The sequence below is a fragment of the Talpa europaea genome (assembly GCF_964194135.1).
Source record: "Talpa europaea genome assembly, chromosome: 3".
Taxonomy (NCBI): Eukaryota; Metazoa; Chordata; class Mammalia; order Eulipotyphla; family Talpidae; genus Talpa; species Talpa europaea.
In genome coordinates, this window is record NC_140069.1 from 126022419 (window position 1) to 126045036 (window position 22618).

The following is a 22618-nucleotide window of genomic DNA, read 5'->3' on the forward strand; positions in this document are numbered from 1 at the left end:
CTTTAGAAATATCATGCTCTGAAATCTTTCTTGACTTAGAATTTCCTAGCCCTTCAGCTCTCTCAGTCTCTTAATTCCACCCTTACTGCCTTTCAATTTCATCAAGATTTCTGGTATACTCAACTTTCAGTTTGGGATCCCTCCTAGTGTGTAACCTCCTAGTGTGTAACCTCTGCTTTTTCCAAGACCATTCATTTTTGTCTTCTCCCAGAAGCACTCTCAACTGAATTACTGAATGCTTTGCTGTAAAACTTTCAAAATTTGTTAGCTTTGATGAAAGAGGTTCTATCTGGGAATATCATGTATTTTTGTCAATAGTAAATTTTATGCAGTTACATTTTTAACAACTGGGTCTATAAATCTTCTTGGGAAATCCTTTCATTTATCTTGAGTGAATTTCCTTTACCATTTCCCAAAGCCATTCCAGATTTGTAACCACTTTTCTGAAGTCCCCGACCTCCCTGCCCTCTATCTCATCTCCTCCCCAGACCCCAGGCTGATGGCATTACCTTTTACAGTAGAAGCCATCATTCTGAAGGGATGCTTCCAACTTCTCTCTCTGCCCTTGGAATTATCGTTTCATTCTTTCTTCTTTTCTAAGAGAAAAAAGAATGTTTCTTCCTGGCTTTTACTGAACTATTAGTGTCTAGCTTCCTCTTCTCAAAACGGGCCCAACAATTATTCTCTCTCGGGAAAATTCAACAACTCATTTCAACTAATTCCTTCTCACATTTAAATATTTTCAAGTTAAAAAAACTTTCTTGACTTTTGCACACCTACCCTTCTCCTCCGATCATCACTCTCCTTCCCGTTGCTGTCAAATCTATTCTTGCTTCCTTATCTTTATGAAATTCTCCCCCACTAAACTCTGGATTCTGCCTTCACCAATCTATTAAAATTCTTGTCTTCTTAATTTTATCACTTAACTTAGGTTTAGTGAACCACTCTTTATAATTATTTTATCCTCAGACAGTGGCTTCCCAACCTACCCTGCCTGCCATGAGGGGCTACCCAGTCCCTACTTAAGGTTTCCTTCTGGCATTTGATGCTTTCTCTGGATTACCACACTCAGGCTCAATGATGTCAGTGTGCCAGTGACCCTCAAATACAAATCTCTGGCTCCAGTTTCTTTCCTGAACTTAATACATATATTTTCAAATTCCTGTATGATCCTCAAGCATTTCACAGTCATCACTCCCAAAGTTTTATAAATCCACTCCTTCCAGTGTGTCTCCACCTTCTTGGATGACATCACCATCCACCCAGTTATTCAAAAGGCAAGTGCCTGATGAGTTATAAATGACTCCTCCCTCACTCCAAACCTGTGAGTAGGTAATATTTCTATTTATGTATTAGGAAGCTGAGACTTAGAGAGTTCAAGTAACTAGGACAAGGTTATATAACTAGTTATGGTAGAGCTAAAAGATCAGTCTAGGTTTCTCTAACTCCAGAGCTCTTTTCTACTCACAGTATTACTTCATTTAAAAAGACATGAATAGTTACTATTTCACTGTATACAAAATATTTTCCTATCCATTACCTCATTTCATACCCTAAAAAACTTTGAAGACTGAAGCTTGGAATGTTACAATGATTTGTCAACTATTATCCAGCTAGTTGAAAAGATGAGACAAAGGCTGGGTATTATAACCATTGCATTCACAACTACAGGGAAGTCATATCCATGGAGATTGTTTAGTGTTACTCAGGAGCAAATAAGTAAAAATAAGATTCCATTTCGTCTTATGAAACTACAAGAAACAAAACAAAATAAATCCCAAACCAACAAGCAACAGTGTTACTGAGAGGGTTCATGAGAACTAGTACTCTCTTTTATTTTTTTAAAGATTTATTTATTTATTTATACAAGCACTGGATACAGTCATAAGCGCAGGAGGGTGAGAGAATTCACCAGAGCCAGAGCAGGGAACAGAACAGGCAGACTGATGAAATACACTGCTGAGGGGAGCAGCGGGCGTGGCGGGAGATGTCTGCTGCACCATGTGGGACCCTCGCCGGTGGCTGGGGATCGAACTGGCGCTGCAGAGGCTGTGGGCAGCTTCGCAGCCCAGCACTCAACCGCTGTGCCACTGGGGGAGGGGAGGCCTGAGAACTGGTACTCTTATACATAGATGGAAGAAAAATAATTGGAACCACTTTTTAAAAAGCTTAGACTTTTATGTACATTTTTCTCTGAAACTTCTACTGTGGAAATTGATGCTAAAAAAATGCTTCATTTTTTTCATGGAAAAGAAAAAGTGTTAAACAGCAGGCAAATTCTCAGGCAGATGTACTTTAGGAACATGTACATTTGGATGTTGATGATGTGAGATTAGATTTCCTTCAAACTGTGGTAACTTCCTCCTGATCGATGTTCATAGTTTACTTGGTTTGAAAAATGCTACCTTCCCAGCTGCCTGTGATGCAAAGAGAAGTAGGAAATTCTCAAAGGGGAATTTTATCTGCTCAGCTACTCTCATATAAGTGGAATTCAGTGAAATCACCACATCATCTCATCACATTTATATAATAATAATGACGAAAGAATTGTCTCGGGTTGCCTAAAGGAAGGTGCTATCATCACGATAAATTATACATCAAATTTGGGGTGTCTTTCATCTCTGGCCTACTGGTTATGTGACTTTGGCCACTTTGTTTCTCTGAGTCACAGTCTACAGCTTTGAAAGAAGAGGATGACAAAAGCTACCTCAACTATGGGTGCTTTGGTGGTGGAAAAGCACCCGTGAGGGGAGAAATCCTATACTGTCAAAATATTAACAAGGATATAAAACAATGGCACTTCATTAAATTAAAAAAATAAAATCTACCTTTTATTTTGCTAGGGATTCAATAATAATATTTGCTTACTCAGTTTACAGAAGGTACATAGATAATCAATCTTTAATTTTATTAAATGGTATCATTTTCAAATGGTTTTGTCATGTGCTGTAGAAATTATGTGCTGTATAATTATGTGTTATGAAATATGCATCATGTGTCTTTCAAACTAATCATCCATAAAACAAATAGCTATTGAAAATATCTGAAAAACTATGTTTTATTTTCTGTTTTTTTCTTAAAGGGATTTGGAGGATTATTTGAGAAAGTAAAACAAAGTAGTAACAATAGAAACGTTTCCAATGGTGATAACAGCCTCATCTTCAGTAACATCTCGCTTCTTGGCACTCCTGTCCTGAAAGGTATCAATTTCAAGATAGAGCGGGGACAGTTGTTGGCAGTTGCTGGGTCTACTGGAGCCGGCAAGGTAGTGTCTTTCTTTTTTTTCTTGTAATGTAGATTTTAATGTTGCATACATTTCTCTTTTCTTTTTCTGGTCTGAAGTAGAAGAAGCTTTTTTGGAGAATTTCTTACACTGATATTAGGAAAATGCTTGGATTTGGTCTCCTATAAATTATTCCACTGAGAGTCATATTCTCTGGACTTTATTTCTTCATATTATTTTCAGTGACTTTTCCCCCTACATCTTTATATTTTGCATAGCACTCAGTTCAGTTCTTATATATGGTGGGTATTCAGTAACTTTATTGCATAAATGAGCTATCCATTTTTATTGGTCTTTGGCACAGATATTTTTTCAGACCTGTTCTAGGAAAATCATGACTTATTTTATCTCAGTAACCACATACATAAAATAGTTATAATAATATTCCATTGGTTTGTCTATTTATGTAAAAATAGTTCCATTTTAAAAGTTCTTTGAAAACTTTAGTTTTTTAAATTAATTTTTAATTGAGATAATATTGGGGTACCCCCATCAAGTGTTACCACCATAGTCCACCTACCATCAAGTCACCCATATTGATACCACCATAGATCATTATGCTTCCTTCCCTCTTTTTTCTTCCCCCTCTCTCTCCCCTCCTATTCTGTCCTTCCCCTCTACTCTTTCCTTTATGTTTCAGTTCTGTAATCAGCTATCAAGGGTTGTTTTTCAGCTTATCTTTTTATCTGACTATTAATTTACTTCATATTCCACATATTAATGATACCATCTGGTATTTGTCTTCCCTTTCTGATGTATTTCACTTAGCATTATCTCTTCCAGCTCCATCCATGTTGCTGCAATGAGTTTAATTTTTTTTGATCACTGAGTAGTATTGCATTGTGTATATATACCACATCTTCTTGATCCTCTCATCTGCCTTGGGGCACTTTGGTTATTTCCATAGTTTAGCTATAATAAATAGCACTGCAGTCAGCATAGGAGTGCAAGCTAATATGGCATTGAATTATAAACTTGTATCACTGAACAAGTTTATTGAGTAGCTACTTTGTGCCAGACCTTGAGGCTATATTATGAGTGAACAAAATCCAGCACATATCCTTACTCCCCAAGAAACTCACACTTTTTGCCTCAAGTGGGAGAGAAAAAGATTATATATGCAGTGTGTTTACATGATGGTAAATGCTATGAAGATAAAGCAGAGGAGGAAGATTGTGACTGGGATGCAATTTTAAATATGGGTGATAGGGAAAGCCTCATTGAAAAGCAACGTTTGAGCAAAACCTTGGAGAAGGATTAGAACATCTGGATGTCTGGGGACAAATTTTCTAGGAAGTATGTAGAGCAAGGCCCTGAAATAGGACTGGACTTGTGTTGTTCAAGCATCAGCAAGGAGGTCAGTAAGGTTAACACGGAGTAAGCCATGGAAGGCAGGCTGTTAGAGAAATACTTGGAGGTCAGAGCATTGCTGGGAGCCTTGTAAATGAGATCCATGGGCCTTACAGAGGGTCTTGTAAAGAGAGGACTTTTCTCTGGGGAGATAGATGCCTTTGAAGGGTTCTAAGTAGAGAAGTAACATGATATTACTTACACATTGATAGCTCTTTGAAAATAGACATAGAGTGACAAGGGTAGAAACAAGGATGAATTAGAAGACTATTGTGCTAATCCAGGTAACAGATGGTAGTGGCTTTATCTAGGTAGTTATAGAAGTTTCAGGATATGCTTCAAAGGAAAATACAATAGAACTAAATTGAACATGACCTATGAAAATAATGGGGGAATCAAGGATGAACTAGGATTTTTTGGCTAACTAGAAGCAGCAAGATACCATTTACTGAGATTAGAGAACTAACAAGTTTTGGGGGGCTAAGTGCGGCAGAGAGTACTTGATTAAGTTTGATATGTCTATTTCATATCCAAGTAGAAATGTTAGTTGGATGTATAATTCTGATTTCAACAAATGATTTTTTTTTTTCTTCCCTTCCCTAACCTCTGGAAGTTGAAATGCCCTTGGGTTCACATCTTGATCTCTTTTTCTTCCTATCAACACTCTCTCCTTTGGAATCTCATCTAACCCAAAGTCGTCATGATTGTTCTTTGTCCGCTTAAAAATAGATTATGTTTGAGTATTTCCTAATTATTGGTTAGAGCTACACATCACGTACGCGTGCACACACACACACATTAAATATACATGATCAGTCATGATATTGAGCTCTTATATATCTTAATTTATCTTATATTATTTATCTTAATATATCTTATCTTTTGTCTACTTGTTTTATCATGAACACATAAAGTTGAATTAAAGACTTCTGTGTATTTCTACATTCTCCCTATTATTCCTTACAGTTTCTGGATTTTTTTTTTCTTTTTAAATTTAATGGCTAGCTATTGATAAATATACTCTTTTTAAAATGTAATGGCTAGCTATTCAGAATCTTAAAGTACCTTTCTTCATTTCGTTGGGTATCTTTAGACCTAACTTCTACCTTGTTCAATATGAAAATCACAGCCCTTTTTGTTCCTTTGTTTACATTTATTGGTTTTAAATTCCATCCAACCTTTATGAATCGTGTTGCTTTAGCTGTGTCCTTTATTTACATTACAGTTGTATTTGTTTTTAATTTGATCTGAAAATCTTTTTTTAAAGGTGAGTTTAACTTTTTTAAAATAAACTGATTTATGTATTCTATTACAAAGCATGTCCTCAAATACTTTTTAAGTTTAATGGCTAATGTATTTTGAGAATTTCCATCTCTATTATTATTACTTTAATTGGGGTAACACTGGTTTACAACACTATATGTGGTTCAAAGGCAAAGGATCACACCTCTTCAGGTGTATTTTAACCACTTTTAGGTGTGTAGTCAGTGACTTTAAGTACATTAATATCACTTTGCAACCATTACTACCTTTAGCTGATTTTTATTTACATATTTTGTAGATATGCTTCATCTAAGTTCTATATTTATGTTTTGTTTTGTGTTTTTATTTTTTTCTAAAGTCTATTGTCTGCGTATGTACATTTATGTGTATGTGTGGATTTGTTATGATTTTGATCAAGGTTTGTATTTTTGTTTTAGTGCCTAGATTTACAAAAATATCTATGTTAAATTTATGGGCTCTAGTTCACTAATGTTAGTTCTATAAAATTGGTGTTTTTCTTTCTGTTGTTGCCTTTGCTTCTACTCAATTTTAGTAGTAGTATCATTCTTAATATTTATCTTTGTATTATTAAATATGCTTATGCTCCTATTACTTGATTTGCTACTGTTAAATGATATCCTTTGACTCCCAGCTTTTTTTGATAAGGCTATTGGCAAATTCCTCTATACGCCATTTTTTTTTTTTTTGGTTTCATTTTTGTTTGTTTTTTATTTATAACCTTTGTTTTTGGTGTCAGGAAATAGGGCATGTTTAAATCCTGTTTTTCAGCTTGAATTGTCACGTTAGTTTTAATTTTAGTCCATGGTCATATATAGTAGCTGTTCAAGGATATTCTCACTGGTGGTTCCTAGTCATCTCTTTGATGATTTATACTAGTTTTTTAAAGAAGGGATATGGGAACAATATTACTAAACATCCTCTCTCTTTTCAACTAATCTCTCCTTTATAAAATGAAGATGATATTAATTCTACCTTGTAGGTTTATTGTGAAGATTATATAAATGAATATGGTTAAATCATATGGAACAATACCCAGCATAGAGTGAGCCCTTGACAAATGTTATCTGCTACTAATCTTTCCCTAATCTCCTCCAAATCTATGCCAGAAATGTGAACTAGCTACTCCTTTGTGAGCCTCTATCATAGCATTTATCACATGCTGTTGTAATTGTTTCTTTTCTCCCACTTTGTATCTTTGTGCACAGCCAAGAATCTAGAACAGGAAGTAGGTGCCTAATAAATTTTGATTTGAATGAGTTAATATAGACTCTTATAAAAGCAGATTAGACCCTTCTGCTTTGTATGACAATTAAATGTAAGTGCATTGTAAAAATGATTTGATCAAATGACTTAATGACAATGTTTTTTAATTTCAGACTTCACTTCTAATGATGATAATGGGAGAACTAGAGCCTTCAGAAGGTAAAATTAAGCACAGTGGAAGAATTTCATTCTGTTCACAATTTTCCTGGATTATGCCTGGTACCATTAAAGAGAACATCGTCTTTGGTGTTTCCTATGATGAGTATAGATACAGGAGTGTCATCAAAGCATGCCAACTAGAAGAGGTAAGAAATTATGTTAAAAATTTCTAGTTATGCATATGGAATTTTCAAACTATTTAGCTCCTTGTTCAATAAGTTGAGTACATTAATACATTAATCAAGTATCCCTTGACCTCACAAGTATAGACACAAGTATCCCTTGACCTTTATTATCTTTATTATCTTTAAGAAGCTTGCAAAAACATAAAGGAGGTAATTTTTTTTAATGATGGACTGTTTTGGTTACAATGAAATATGAAGTGTTGAGTTTTTTTTTCACCCATTAGTGAGGTAAATGTCCTCAGTGGACATTAATATAGCTTGCATTTTTTGAAAAAAAAGATACTTCAAAATTACAAGAGTATTTTAGTAATTCTGGTAACACCATAGCCTAATGGAACAAGCACTGACCTTCCCGTGGAGAACCACAGTTAAAATTGTGATTCTTTCTTTTCCTTTGGCCCTGAAAATACAACCATATTCCCTCTAGTGCTGGTTATTCTCTGAAACAGGGGCAAAATGAAGATGATGCTACTGACCCATTTTATAATATTGGGAAGAGCTAATTATCTGGATTGTTGAGGAAATTAAATGAGATAAATATAAGGTTCCTAAAGTAACATCTAGTGCCATTAACCGTTCAGGAAATATTAGCTTGTTTCTACTCTCCTTGCTGCTAGAGAGAAAGATGTAGATAAACACATGTATGAGTCACTTCTTGTTACTGACTGTTGTTCTGAAATTGAGAAGAATCATGAGAACTGTGAAGTCATGTATATGAATTTTGGTTTTGACAAAGTAGTGATAAGAGAAAATTATAAAAGTGTTCATTTATAAATATGATAGTTGATTTGTGTGGCCCAGTCTATAAAAGTTGGGGTTTTCTATGGAAGAAAACAGATGGCATAAGATCCTGAATGTTTGAAGTATAGGCAAATGTGTTCCATATTCCAGAAATGGCAGTGGAGTTGGAAAGTGATCTCAGTTTCTATGTCCATTTCAGACCCCATCTACAACATTATATATGTTCTTACCTTATGCTAGATACTGTTTACTCTGGTGGGAGCAGGGTAGGTACAAAGAGAAAAACTTTATTATCTTTCCCTCTAGGAACTTACAGTTTTGGTGACATATATATAAAGAGAACTCTTCAATACACTATAGCAAATGTTGAGGTAGAGATACTCTTAGGGCACTATGGAAGAAGGCTGGTTGAGGGCTCTTAGCCTGTTTGTACAGTTCAGGAAAGGCTTTCTCTAATAGTGAACACCCAGGAAGATGAATAAAAATGGAAGCAGGTATTCAGGACAGAGGAAACTGTGTGATCAGAAACACAGGTCAGTAAACCACTTAGTTTGTCCCAGCAACAGTCTTTCTAGAAGTAGAATGTTACTAAGGGATAGTGAGTGGAGAGGAATGGAATTTGAGAGCCATGTCATGCATGCCCTCCTTGGGAATTTGATCCTGTACAGCTTTAGTCAGGTGACTGATGTAATCAGCCTTGTATTTTAGATATATCTCTTTGGTTGTGATAAGAGGAACAGAAACAAGATGGATGTTATAAAAGACTTCACAGGATAGCAGAAAGAACATAGCTGGCTTCCTAAGAAAGTTACTTAGCCTTCATCCATACTGAGTTTTATTCTCTGCAATATGGGGATGATATTATCTATTTTGCAAAACTCTGTGGATTCTTCTGGCATGTAGAAAGTATTTAATAATAAAGCAGTTGTTGTTAGTACTATTTGCCATTTGTAGGAAGGAGATGAACAGGAAACTATTTCAGTAATCCAAATAATGTTCATGATGGGCAAGAAGAGACAAATGTTAAGGAGAGGAATAGTGAAAAGATAAGAAATGTCATAGTTATATATTATTTGTATCAGTAGGAAAAAGCATCAGAGAAAGTGGTCCTTTATCTAAGAGTGATTTTTTTTTTCCTCAAGAGATAAGAAGAGAGAAATTGGTTTAGCACTGAGGGTTCCCTGCACAACAGGAATTGGGAAGGTGGGGCAGGAAGAACTGCTAGGAGTTTAGGAAGGACATGGGGTGATTACTTGGAAGTGAGACATCTGGTCAAAGCAGAGAGATCGCAGTTCTTGTTAACAAATTGTTAATAGTGTTGACCTCCATTATTTTATGTTTTTAACTATGCACTTCACTCTTCCTCTTTGCCTTAAAATATTGTATAAAACACTTAGGTTTTCATTTATACCCCTGAATCCCTACTCCTTTCTGTCCTGCTGACTTTTCAACTGTTAGTTAGGCCTTCCCAGTCATCTAATGAGAATCAGAAATACCCAAATTCTCCTTAATTCTTTGTACTTTAAACTGGCAAATATAGAGAATACAATGAGTACATTTGTATTTGCTGTTGTCTTTGCTGAATGTTTCTTGTTGTTATCTCTCCAACTACATAGCAAATTCCTTGAGAACAGTGATTCTAAAAAAATTATTATTTTATACTCCACCTAGCACGATAGGCAGAAAGGTAAATTCTTATTGGATGACTATTTCAGAAATATTTTGATGTATGCATGTCAGTTTTAAGAATTTTGCTTAGAAAATATTCTGTGAACCTTGCAGTCTCAGAAATGAAGGAGACAATTACGGAGCAGTACTTATTGCTGGGAAAGAGAAAAATAATTATAAATGCTAAGCTCTCTTGGCAGTCAAAATAAAGTCTTCCCTGTTTTTAGTGATTTCTGAGTTTTTAGTTTTGTATTGTTATTATTGTTGTTAAACAAGTACTCTCACCTTTGAAAAAATGTTAGTGAGAACTTTCCAAAATAAAACTTTTTTTTGGCTAAGTATGGAAGAGTTTTAAGTATTGGAACATGAAATACCTGTAGAATTCTCGATGGTTAAGCAGCTGGTGCCAGCAAAGGATTCCCTCAGTATATTCTCTATCTGCCCCTATCAGCAAATACAAACATTCATGATTCAGTATGATTTCATTTTGACTGCCAAAGTTTATCTGTTTCTTAGTAAGCTACATCTAGACGTAGAAATGGAGATGAGAACAGAATATTTTCTTCCTCATTTTTGTGTTTTTGTTCCGCTCTAATATCTACAAAGCACTTGTGTATGTAATGATGCTTGGTGGCATAGGAGTGGGCAGGCAGGTGTAAATCTGCTTGGATAGGAAAAAAACATGTGTAACATATTTCACATAGTTTTCTGATTTCAGATTGTTGCTGAAAACTGTTCACTCAGTGAGATAGCTTCAAGACTTTATCATAGGAAGGGCATGGGCACAGTTCTGTGCTGATAGAATCACTTGTCACTTGTAAACACAGGTGAACAAGTTGTGCTCAAATTTTTTATCTTTAGACTTCCTCTTTTAGGAGCATCTCCACATGCTGCATTTTGTAGCCTACTTTGAATCTAAATTATAGTAGAATGGATTCCTAGTTGAATGGATATATTTTTAAAAAATACCATGTTGTATTCATGTGCCCATTAACTTCCCTTCCCATTTTTCTCTTTGCATGTACCCAGACTTCCCTTAGGAGTCTCCTATATATTTGCAACTTTTTAAACCAGCCCTGAAGTCTTTATTAGTTTAAAAAGAGGAACCTGTATATTTGATCCTTATTCATTTAGTTATCTTTTAAGAGGATTATAATTATATTTTGCTATTGAAATAATGACAAGATTTCACTATCTCTTGTCTTTTTTATTTCCAGAGCACCTCTTCTCTTGCACTTCACCCCTGCTTTATCCTACCATATAGCCCCAGAACTAATAGCAAGAGAATCTTAGGGAGTCCAGTGTTTGGGTAACAAGTTACTGGCTGTCTTCATTTAGTGACTCACTCTATTATAAAAGTAACTGGGTTTGGAGAAGTAATTGACTATTATAATAGCATGTGGTGGGAGGTGGGGTAAGGAGTGTAAGAAGAGGTCAAGGATAAGTAATTGGTTTCCACAAAGTTGTTGTGATCCTTTTGTAACCACAAAATGGTCTTCATTAAGTATTTGTCATGACAGCCACTGCATATGCTTTGTAATAAAAATATTTACTGTGTAAGTTGAAGAAGGTAAAATCTGTGTTTTCTGTTCCACCACTGCTTGGGAGTTTTCATACATAAATGACTAAAAGAGAAAAAAATTGGGAGGGAAGTTGGCAAGATGTTACTAAAAAAACAAAAAAAAAAAAAAAGAAAAAAAGAAAAATTGGGGAGGGAAATTGGCAAGGAGTATGAAAAAATTGGGAGGGAAGTAAGCAAAGAAGTGAGTTAACAACTGCTCTGGAAAATAAATTCCAACGTGCAGATGCCACATGACTAATTAAATTTGAATTTGACCTCTGGATCGCCAGATCTGGCCCAAACTAATCAGCATTGAACAGAGGCTTAACCTTTGAATGGTCAGTCTGCTATTATAGGAGAAGTCAGGAATGTTCAGTTAGGTGATCTGTAAATAATACAGTGCCATAGAAATTAATATTTGTATTCAGTAATAGCCAAGACATAATGGGCATCTAAAACAGGTATTTGAAACACATTGAACTATGTCCCCTACTCCAGGATGAACCATACTAAGTTACTGTACCTTGAACCACCTATTATTTTCTACTGATAGGTAATTAAATTGGAAAACACTGCCATTTATTTACTGTAATGTGAAGCAATTTATTTTATAAAGCTATTAAACTAAAACCAAACAGATATGCTATAACATTTCCTGAACTGAACTATTATTTCACTTCACTTAAGCCCTAGAACTTAAAAATAAATACTAGCACCATATTTTGAGAGACCACAGTTGGCACTGCTGTGCTAATAAGTACTTTGTAAACATTGGTTGAGTGAATTCTTACTCTCTAGTTACCTCTTGACAAATTTTCAGTCCAAATCAATGTGCTGAATTCTAGAAACTTGAAGTAGCTTATAAGAATTAAGATTAAAATTCTGTAACTAGTTATTGACTTAATAAATGAGAGTTCTTCTATCTGTAAAACCAAAATAGCCCTAAGATTGTTCCGTTCAGTAAGAATTGGGAAGATCTACAGTAGTATAAAATTTAATTTAAAACTTTTGAAGGAATTTTCAAACATTCATAAAACTTGAAAAAATTATATATACTCTCTGCCTAGATTCTTGTTTTATATTTGCATTTTATACATTCTTTATCCATCCCTTTCTTAATCATTAATCTATTTTTTAATTGAGGCAAAGTATAACAGACACTAGTATACTTCCCCTTTAGCACATATATTCTTTTTTTTTAATAATAAATTTTATTGTTATATTCCCCATACAATTGCAGCCCCCCCATTCTGACCCCAATCCCTCCCCTCCCGCCCCCGCCCCCCTAAAAGTGTCTCTGGTTCATAGTTTTTTGTTGATTTTGATTTTCACTTTCTTATAGTTATTCATTTTCCTGGTCCCTTATTTAAGTTTTCTAGATTCCTGCTATGAGTGAGACCATCCGGTATTTTTCTTTTTCTTTCTGGCTTATTTCGCTGAGCATGATCCCTTCCAGCGCCATCCATGTTGCTGCAAATTGCATGTGTTTATCTTTTTTGAATGCTGAGTAATATTCCATGGTATATATGTACCACATCTTCTTGATCCAGTCATCTATTTTTGGGCATTTGGGTTGTTTCCAAAGCTTAGCTATTATAAATAGTGCTGCTATAAACATAGGGGTGCAGGTGTTCTTTGGAATTGATGTTTCTGTGTCCTTTGGGTAAATACCTAGGAGTGGAATTGCTGGATCATATGGAAGCTCTATGTTTAGTAGGTCCAGAAATCTCCACACAGCTCTCCATAGTGGTTGGACCAGTTTGCACTCCCACCAACAGTGCAGAAGAGTTCCTTTTTCTCCACACCCTCGCCAACATTTGTTGTTGCTAGTTTTTTTAATATGTGCCATTCTCACTGGTGTGAGATGGTATCTCATGGTAGTTTTGATTTGCATTTCCCTGATGACAAGTGATGTTGAACATTTTTTCATATGTCTGTTGGCCATTTGCATTTCCTCTTCAGAGAAGTTTCTTTTTAGCTCTTCTGCCCATTTTTTGACTGGATTATTTTCTTTGTTGTTGCTGAGTCACATCAGCTCTTTGCAGATTTTTGTGATCAGTCCTTTATCATTAGTGTTGGGTGCAAAAATGTTCTCCCAGTCGGTGGGGTTTCTCTTTGTTTTTGTTATTGTCTCTTTTGCTGTGCAGAAGCTCTTTAATTTGATGTAGTCCCAGCTGTTTATCTTTGCCTTCACTATCACTGCTTTGGGTGATGTGTCTGTAAAGATGTCTTTGATGTGCAAATCCCGTAGTGTTTCGCCTATATTTCCTTCTATGTATTTTATGGTTTCAGGTCTTATGTCTAGTTCTCTAATCCATTTTGAGTTGATTTTTGTGTATGGTGTGAGGTAGTGGTCAAGCTTCATTCTTTTGCATGTAGCGACCCAGTTTTCTCAGCACCATTTATTGAACAAACTTTCTTTGCTCCAATGCATAGTCTTTGCTCCTTTGTCAAAGATTAGTTGACCATAAATCTGTGGGTTTATTTCTGGATTTTCTATTCGATTCCATTGGTCTGTATGTCTGTTCTTGTTCCAATACCATGCAGTTTTGATGATTATGGCTTTGTAGTATAGTTTGAAGTCTGGGAGTGTGATGCCTCCATTTCCTTCTTTTTTTTTCAGTAGAGCTTTGGCTATTCGGGGTTTTTGGTGATTCCATATGAATTTCATCAATGATTGTTCTATTTCTTTGAAGAATGACATTGAGATTTTGATTGGAATGGCATTGAATCTGTATATTGCTTTTGGTAGGATGGCCATTTTAATAATGTTTATTCTTCCAATCCATGAGCAGGGGATGTCTTTCCATTTCTTTGTGTCTTCTTCTATTTCTTTTAACAGTGTTTTATAGTTTTCTTTGTATAGGTCCTTTACCTCTTTTGTTAGATTTATTCCCAAATATTTGATTTTTTTGTTTCGATAATAAAAGGGATGATTTTTTTGATTTCTTCTTCTTCAGATTTATTGTTTGTGTATAGGAAGGCTACTGACTTTTGCGTGTTGATTTTGTATCCTGCCACTTTACTGAATTGATTGATGAGTTGAATTAGTTTTTCTGTGGAGATTTTGGGGTTCTCTATGTATATTATCATATCACCTGCAAATAGTGATAGTTTGACTTCTTCTTTTCCTATTTGGATTCCTTGGATGTCTTTCTCTTGTCTTATTGCTCTGGCTAGGACTTCCAGTATTATATTGAAAAGCAGTGGTGAGAGTGGACATCCTTGTCTTGTTCCAGATCTTAATGGAATTGCTTTCAGCTTTTCACCATTGAGAATGATACTGGCTGTTGGCTTGTCATAGATGGCCTTTATGATGTTGAGGTATGTTCCTTGTATCCCAAGAATTTCAAGGGCTTTTATCATGAATGGGTGTTGCACTTTGTCGAAAGCTTTCTCAGCATCTATTGATATTATCATATGGTTTTTATATTTCTTTTTGTTGATGTGTTGGATAACGTTGATTGATTTTCGGATGTTAAACCATCCTTGTGTCCCTGGAATGAATCCAACTTGATTGTGGTGAATTATCTTATGGATACATTGTTGGATTCTGATAGCTAAAATTTTATTGAGGATTTTTGCATCAGTGTTCATTAGGGAGATTGGCCTGTAGTTTTTCTTTTTTGTGTTGTCCTTATTCGGTTTTGGTATTAGTGTAATATTGGCTTCATAGAACGTATTTCAACAAATATTTTTTGAGTTCCTGCTATGGATACAACAGGTACTGTGGATGCTGCCTTCATGTATAACAAGGGTTGTTGATGGCAATGAATTTTTGACTTGTAGATATTGGGGAAATCATACATATACAAATTCAGTAAATATTTGTGAATGCAAACATTGAAGACTGCACAAAACTCTAGGAATTACTTATGAACAAGACACAATCCATGTCCTCAATGGAATTTTACACCATAGGAAGTGAACAAATAATCAATAAAATTTGATAAGTTCCATGCTATTGGTGACTACAGGAACCTATGTCAGTATAGAAGTAGCATGTGTTCTGGCCTTAGAATGTCAAAGAAGGTTTTCCTGAAGGAAGTGATATCTAAATAGATAAAACAAATCTTAAACAAAAACATAAAGTGAAAAGGGACAGATGACTAGGAGTTATCTAAGTGAAGAACAGGGAGAAAATTACAGAAAGAACAGAATGTAAAAGACCTGGAGCCAAAAGAGAACATTGTATATTCAAGAAGCTGTAGTTGGTTCTGTGTGGCTGGGGTGTAAAATGAAATGGGCCTGGAGCCAAGAAAGAGCATTGCGCTTTTTGGGAACTCTATGGAGTGCAGAGGGCTGGGGTCTGGAAAGGGAGGACTATATGAGGACAGTCTGATCATGGTTTCGATCACCCTACTTGCCAGCAATAAAAAGAAAAACAATAACAAAAAACAAAATCCCAGGGATGCAGAAAGACAGAAATTCTTCATTCACTTTCATGTTTTGTGTCAGTGGTAAAAGCCAGTCTGATGGTACTCTCACTGCAGTTGGGGAAACTTGGTTCTTAGTGGGAGTACAGGAAGGTGCCTGAGGGGAAGGCCGACTGGTCCACAGCAACTGCTTTTTCTAATGGAGGAAATGCCATCAACACAACAATATTTTAGGAAGATGCATATTGGATGGGATAATGAATATGAGCTTAGCAGTTTATGAAATGCTTTTATTTCATAAATATTCACATTTTGAAGACTAAGAGATGAAAGTTTTAAGAGATTTATTCAAGTTTGTCTCTTAATTGATAGAACCAGCAATAAAATCCAAATTTTTTTGCTGTATCTGATTAAGGTTGTTGCTTATTAAAAAAGAAACTTTGTTAGACTCTAGCAAGTTATCAGTTGAACATTGCTGACTTGAAGTTAGAACTTCAGGCTCATTAATCTCAGCATAATTGTTGACACTCTTTTTATACCATTGAGATTATATACCTGCCATTTATGAAAGAGAAGATTGTGCTAACAAAGACTTGTGAATTAGTAGTATTGAGAAGTCCATGACATAGTTTTGAAAAGTATTTGCAAGATATTTATTTTCATGAAAATGACATTTCAGGTTGCCATAATTCTAAATAAATGTGTCTTGGGAAGACCACCTATATCAACACACTAGAAATTTAAATAAGTCTTTCCTGATTTTCTCCCATGTTTTCTTTCCCCTTCCCTTGTGGTCAGATATCTACTTTGTGACTCATAACTTCAAATTTAAAATATGGAAGTTCAAGTAGATGGGCAGTCAGCATAGCGTGGCAGCCTGCTCAGTGTGTGCAGAGTAGTTGGTGTTTCAAAGCCAGCTCTTCATAAGGATCATGGGAGGTGAGTTAGTAACCTACCTCCCAAGGAACAGAATTATGAAAGAGGAGATTTAGTTCCTAGGGACCTAAGATCAACTCCAGAGCAGGGTCAACTGCAAGATAACACAGTGAAGTACTGAGAAAGAAGTGCTTTTCCAAAGATTGGATTTGTCCCAGCATCTTGGGTGGGTAGACCTAAAAGAGATAGTTGAGGAATTAGTAGCTTTAAATGCCAGTTCTTAGACCAGTGGAATCAAAATCATCTAGAGAGCTCTTCATAACTAGCCTTTCAGGGTCATTTCAGTGAAACTGAAATCTGGACTCCAAAAACCTGTAATTAAATGAGTCTAATGTAGAGCCAGAGTAAGATAAATTAGATTGTTTCAAGTGCCTTTTCTAACTTTTACGTCTTTGGAAACACCCAAAGACACCTTAAATTATATTTTGCAGCTCTTCCTTTAAAATTGCTTAATCTCTTCCTCCCCACCTCTTCCCTCTTTTCTTTCAACACATCTGTTCTATTCTTGCCCATTTGCCTTGTGCATAAAGCACAATATAAGTGCTTAGTAATTATTAAACATTAATAACAATGACTAACTATCCAATAATTCACTATTGAAGACATGCTTTAGCCCTGAAGTTCATATTTCCTCAAACCAAGTTCTTACCCTCTTGCTTTACCACAGCAGCTGTATTGTCAAGGTTGTTCTGAAGAGTGATAAGGCAGTCATAAAACAAAATTTACGATATTTTCTTATCTACAAAGTCACAGGAAGCTCAAATGTACTCAGCAAATATTGGAAAATTACACAGGGCCATTAAATGTAACTCTCTACCCTACTTTAAAGTTTTTCACTTGCCTCACCCTCTATCTCTTGCCCCCTCTGTCTCTGTCTGTCTCTCTCCCGCCCCCGATGTAACACTATATTCCATTCCTTTGTTATTATATATTTAATCAGAGGTAATGAGCTTTATTTTAGCAGGTTTTTTTTAACAAGTTCTGGTTTGTTTGGCTCAGTTGAATAACATTAGGATAATGAAGTTTAGGTATCTTTTAAAAACATAAAAATGAAAACATTTAAATATTTGTGTGAAAAGTGCATACATCACATTGGGCATGTTATATATGCTTCTTAATAATAAAATAAGTTAATCTTTATTATTTTTTAAGAGATTTATTTATGCATACAAGAACTGGGGTGCAGGCCGGAAGTGTGGAGAGTGAGAGGATTCACTAGAGACAGAGCGGGGAGCAGAATAGTCAGATTGACTGAAATACACTGCTGAGGGGAACAGCAGGTGAGCCAGGAGAGGTCTGCTGCACCATGTGGGTCAACTCCTTGGCCAGGGATCATGCTCGTGCTGCAGTAGTTGGAGATAGCTTCACCGTGCTGCGTCTTAAGCCCTTGCACCACCAGCGAGGCCCTAAGTTAATCTTTATTGATCGTTTATTATAACATTACTTTGACCCTCTCTAGTACTTGTTATCTATGAATTTTGAAGTGTTTTACAATCTTGAACAGACCTAAGATGTAATGTGCACAGAATTCTTTGAAGTTGATATTTGCCTTTCTGACCAGTGTGTTATTAAGGAAGCTACTAGCCAAAAGTACACATATCTATTCGAGTAGGCATAAAAATCACAGATTAAAATTTAGATTCCTCGGCTCTTTAGCATGCTTTACCAAGCTTTCCAGGTGATTCTCAAATAACTAGTTCAGGGACCATACTTTTGGAAACAAAGATCTAGATGTTTTATCTATAGATAAGCTGTGCTAAGAAATTTGATAAAATCGAAGTGGCAGTATAGGATGATTTCAAAGGAAAGGTTTTCGGGGTCTCCTTCAAAAGGAAAATCAATTGATCAAAAATTTTAAATGTTTATAGTTGAATTATTTTAAGCCTTAGGTTTTATAAAATCTCCGTTTAATGTTTATATAAGGAATTAAATCATGCCCAACATCTTAATTCAAATGAGTGATTTCCTCCAACAATTGATGGATAACTCCAACAGAACTGAAGAGAAGTTTCAGTCAAGTAAAGAAAAATAGAATTTATCTCTGTGTGGAAGACTTCTTGAAGCTACACATGCTGCTATGCTGCTTTTGAAACTCATGATAGCAGAAGTGGTGCACCTTTTTCTTAGATTCTAGCTTTCATAGAAGGGAAAACTTGCTGTTGAAAGCTGAACACCAACACCCTTAAGATAAATACATTAACAGATTTGAGTGCCCTTAGTAATCAGCAAAGATAAATGTTTAACAGTGTATACCAGACAAAGTGTTTTATGTTCAATCAAAAGCAAAAACCAAACACTAATAAAGAAATCTATAAATGAACAATGAAATAGGTAATCAGAACAAGCACAAACATTAACAGCAGGATATTAGTATTATTAATGTTTATTAATGCATTTGAACTTAAAGGAATGTGCTTATTCACATTTCTCTGCAATACACCCCCACTATTTTATTTCATCTCAGTCTCAGCAGTTTTCTACTAATTATGATCTCTCACTTATTTAATTGAAATTATTCAAATGTACATATACACATATCTTTTCATAAGTGGTTTCATTCCAGTAAATGAATTCAGATACATTGACTCAGAAAATCAAATCTTTACAGATTCAGAAATCTTTTATTTTTGTGCTTTTTATTTTTTTTTAATAATTTTTTTTAAAGATTTATTTATTTATTTTATTTATACAAGCACTGGGTACAGTCAGAGGCGCAGGAGGGTGAGAGAATTCACCAAAGCCAGAGCGGGGAGCAGAGCAGGCAGAAGGACCAAAGTACACTGCTGAGGGGAGCAGCGGGTGGCAGGAGAGGTCTGCGCGCCATGTGGGACCCTCCTCTGGTGGCCGGGGAGCAGCCAGGGATCGAACCGGCGCAGCAGAGGCTGTGGGCAGCTTCGCAACCCAGCGCTCAACAGCTGTGCCACAGGGGAGGCCCTTTTTGTGCTTTTTAAAGGTAACCTGTACTCCAGTGTCTATTACAGATAGAAAACCTTTACATGACAATATTCGTATTTTCTTCCTTGAATTCTAAGTAGGACTTTTCACCCCATCTTTCTTGCCATCATTCTTCCACAAAATCTCAAGTTTCAGGTATTCACTATTCTGAATGTGATATGTACTTTTCCAGCCTATTTAAATTAATTTACACTAATATCTGCATATGCTTATATATAAACAATATTTAATAAGCTGTGTGTGGCTTTACAATTTATATAAATAGCATGGTTTATACATATCATATTTCAAATTCCTTTGTTCCTGTTACCACTTTAAGGTGATACATAAAAGTAGAAATTTATTTTATTCTTTTTAACAGCTGTTATATACTCATAAATCACAGTTTATTTACTCAGGTAGACATTTAGATTGTTCCAAGATTTTAATCAATACTACAGAGAAAATCTTTGAATGTATCTTCTTAGACTGTCAAGATTCTCTGGTGTATTATCTGGGCAAATGAATTGTGATGTCATAGAATATATGTGCATATTTCCTATTTCCCTAGGTACTGCTAAGTGGTGCTTTAAAATAGCTGTACCAACTTACACTACACCAGACATTTATGAGGTTCACATTTCCTCAATCTTTGAAAGCTGTTGTTATTGACAGAGACATTACTGCCAGTCTAACTGTAAAATGTCCTATCTTTTTATTCTAATTTGCAGTTCCCTAATTGTAAGTTTGTACATATGTATTAATCATTTGAATTCATACACGTTACTTTTTTTTTTTTTGCTAAGATATTGGGCTGTGAGATATGCCTCTGTGTTGTAGCAAATGTGCTTGAACAAGAGCCCTAGTTGCTATACCGTGCAAGCCTTCACTCACTGAATTTGTCTTAAGACCACTCCTTCCACAGACTGGTTTTAGTGGTAATAAACTATGACAGGGAAAAGCAGATTTGTGTTTGGAAGACATGGGACTTATTTATTAATGGGTTTTGACTCTGACTCCCAAATTGCTTTGCCCAAACTTGCTGAGCCTCCATAGGGCCTAGTGTTGTTCTATCAAACCTTCGGTCTTTCTCGCCTTCATCCAGGATGGACTTGCACTGAGATCTGGCAGTTCTCCCAGTTTTCCCTGCCTCCTTCCTTGTTTCCTTTTGCATTAGTATTTCCCCTAATACAATCGTATTTAATACCTTTTACCATCTGTAACTTGAAGGGCCTAGAGAGAAACAGCTTTATACATTCTATTACTATTCTCTAGAGATGGATGGTGATGCAATGTATATTTTGTTATAAAGAGTATTTTAATTTTCTTTTAACCAATTTAATCTATATTTTCCTTTTTTGTTTGCTCACTTTCTAGATCTTTACTTTATCCTTTCTAATACAAATCTCATATCTAGTCTATATTTTAATTTTTTTTAAAGAGGCATGTATTATTTATTTATTTGTTTGTTTGTTTATACAAGCACTGGGTACAGTCAGAAGCACGGGAGGGTGCGAGAATTCACCAGAGCCAGAGCAGGGAGCAGAGCAGGCAGAGTGACGAAGTACACTGCTGAGGGGAGCAGCGGGCGGCAGGAGAGGTCTGCGCGCCATGAGGGACCCTCCTCCGGTAGCCGGGGAGCAGCCGGGAATTGAACCGGTGCCGCAGAGGCTGCAGGCATCTTCGCAACCCAGCGCGCAACCGCTGCGCCACCGGGGAGTTCCTTTTAAATATTTTTAAAGTTTTATTTTTTTTCCTTTACTGCAAACCATTGGTATTAATTTTTTTATTGTTATAAGGATATAATTTTATTGTTATCCATGTAGATATTCATTTTATACAAGGCAATTTTTGAACAGTTCCTCCTTTCCCTCCAAATTTTCATTTAGGGACTATAAAACTGAAATAAATAAAACCGATCTTGGCTCCCAAGCATAGAGGAAATAACAACCCTGCCCTTGCCCTTGAGAAGTTCAGTTTCTAGAGTACAGGTATAGAGACAGTTAATAAGAGGTGAATACTCTTATAAAATAATAGAAAGGGTACAGCACTTTATGGAGGAAATTAAATTTTTATTTATCTTGAAGGGATTTGCCAGATACAGCAGAGGAAAAGGGGACAGCAGGTGCAAATGGTGAAAGATATGCCAAATTTGGAGAACATCAAAAAGGTGTCACTAGGGGTCGAGGCATTTGAAAAGAGGGTTAGGGAAAGTATTACATGTCAGTTTTTAAAAACTAGAGTTCACAAGGATCCAATTTTCCCCCTATTTGTGTTGCTTTGTTTTAGTTGGAATGTGACATGGATCAAATTGAATAGATTTGTTTAAAGTAATGTGGAATCACAGAATCTAGCCTTTGGTTCAATTATTCTCTATAACTGAGAAAAAAACTGAACATTATACTGACTATAATTAATTTAAATCTAGAACACACTGACAGAATGAAAACTTTTTATACAAATCTATAGAAAATGCCTATACTCACAGGGATATTTTTAGCTTTAAGTGCCTTGTTAATTTCTTGTTAAAATGCAAGCCTAAAAATACATACAATTCTTATTTTTCTGGAGAAATTAAAAAAATAGCTAATCAATAAAAGTTTTAACAAGGAAATAAGTAAATTATTAAAACTTAATTTAACAAAATGGAAAACCAACCAAAAAAGGAGAGAAGAGTTAATAATTTCCCAATGAGTCCTAGGGCAAGTTAGGGATAATTAGGCAGCTTCAGGGACAGTGCAGGCAGGGACTTCAGGAGAGTTAAGGAAGGCTCCAAAAATAAGGACAACAAATTCAAAAGGGGACTAATCAATTCTCCCCAGGACTAGGGGCAGCAGGACATTCTGGCACAAGGATGATAAAGAAAAGTATGCTACGA

The 22618-nt window shown here is 35.6% G+C and overlaps 1 protein-coding gene across 1 annotated transcript in view; it reads left to right on the forward strand.

Moving 5' to 3' along the window:
- The window catches only part of CFTR (CF transmembrane conductance regulator), a gene marked incomplete at its 5' end in the record, with an annotated part of 159942 nt that overhangs the window by 67283 nt on the left and 70041 nt on the right, over positions 1-22618 (forward strand). The window contains 2 exons of the mRNA XM_084229492.1: positions 3083-3265; positions 7294-7485. Coding sequence (XP_084085618.1) covers positions 3083-3265; positions 7294-7485 — 375 coding nt within the window. The remainder of the gene's footprint in view (positions 1-3082; positions 3266-7293; positions 7486-22618) is intronic.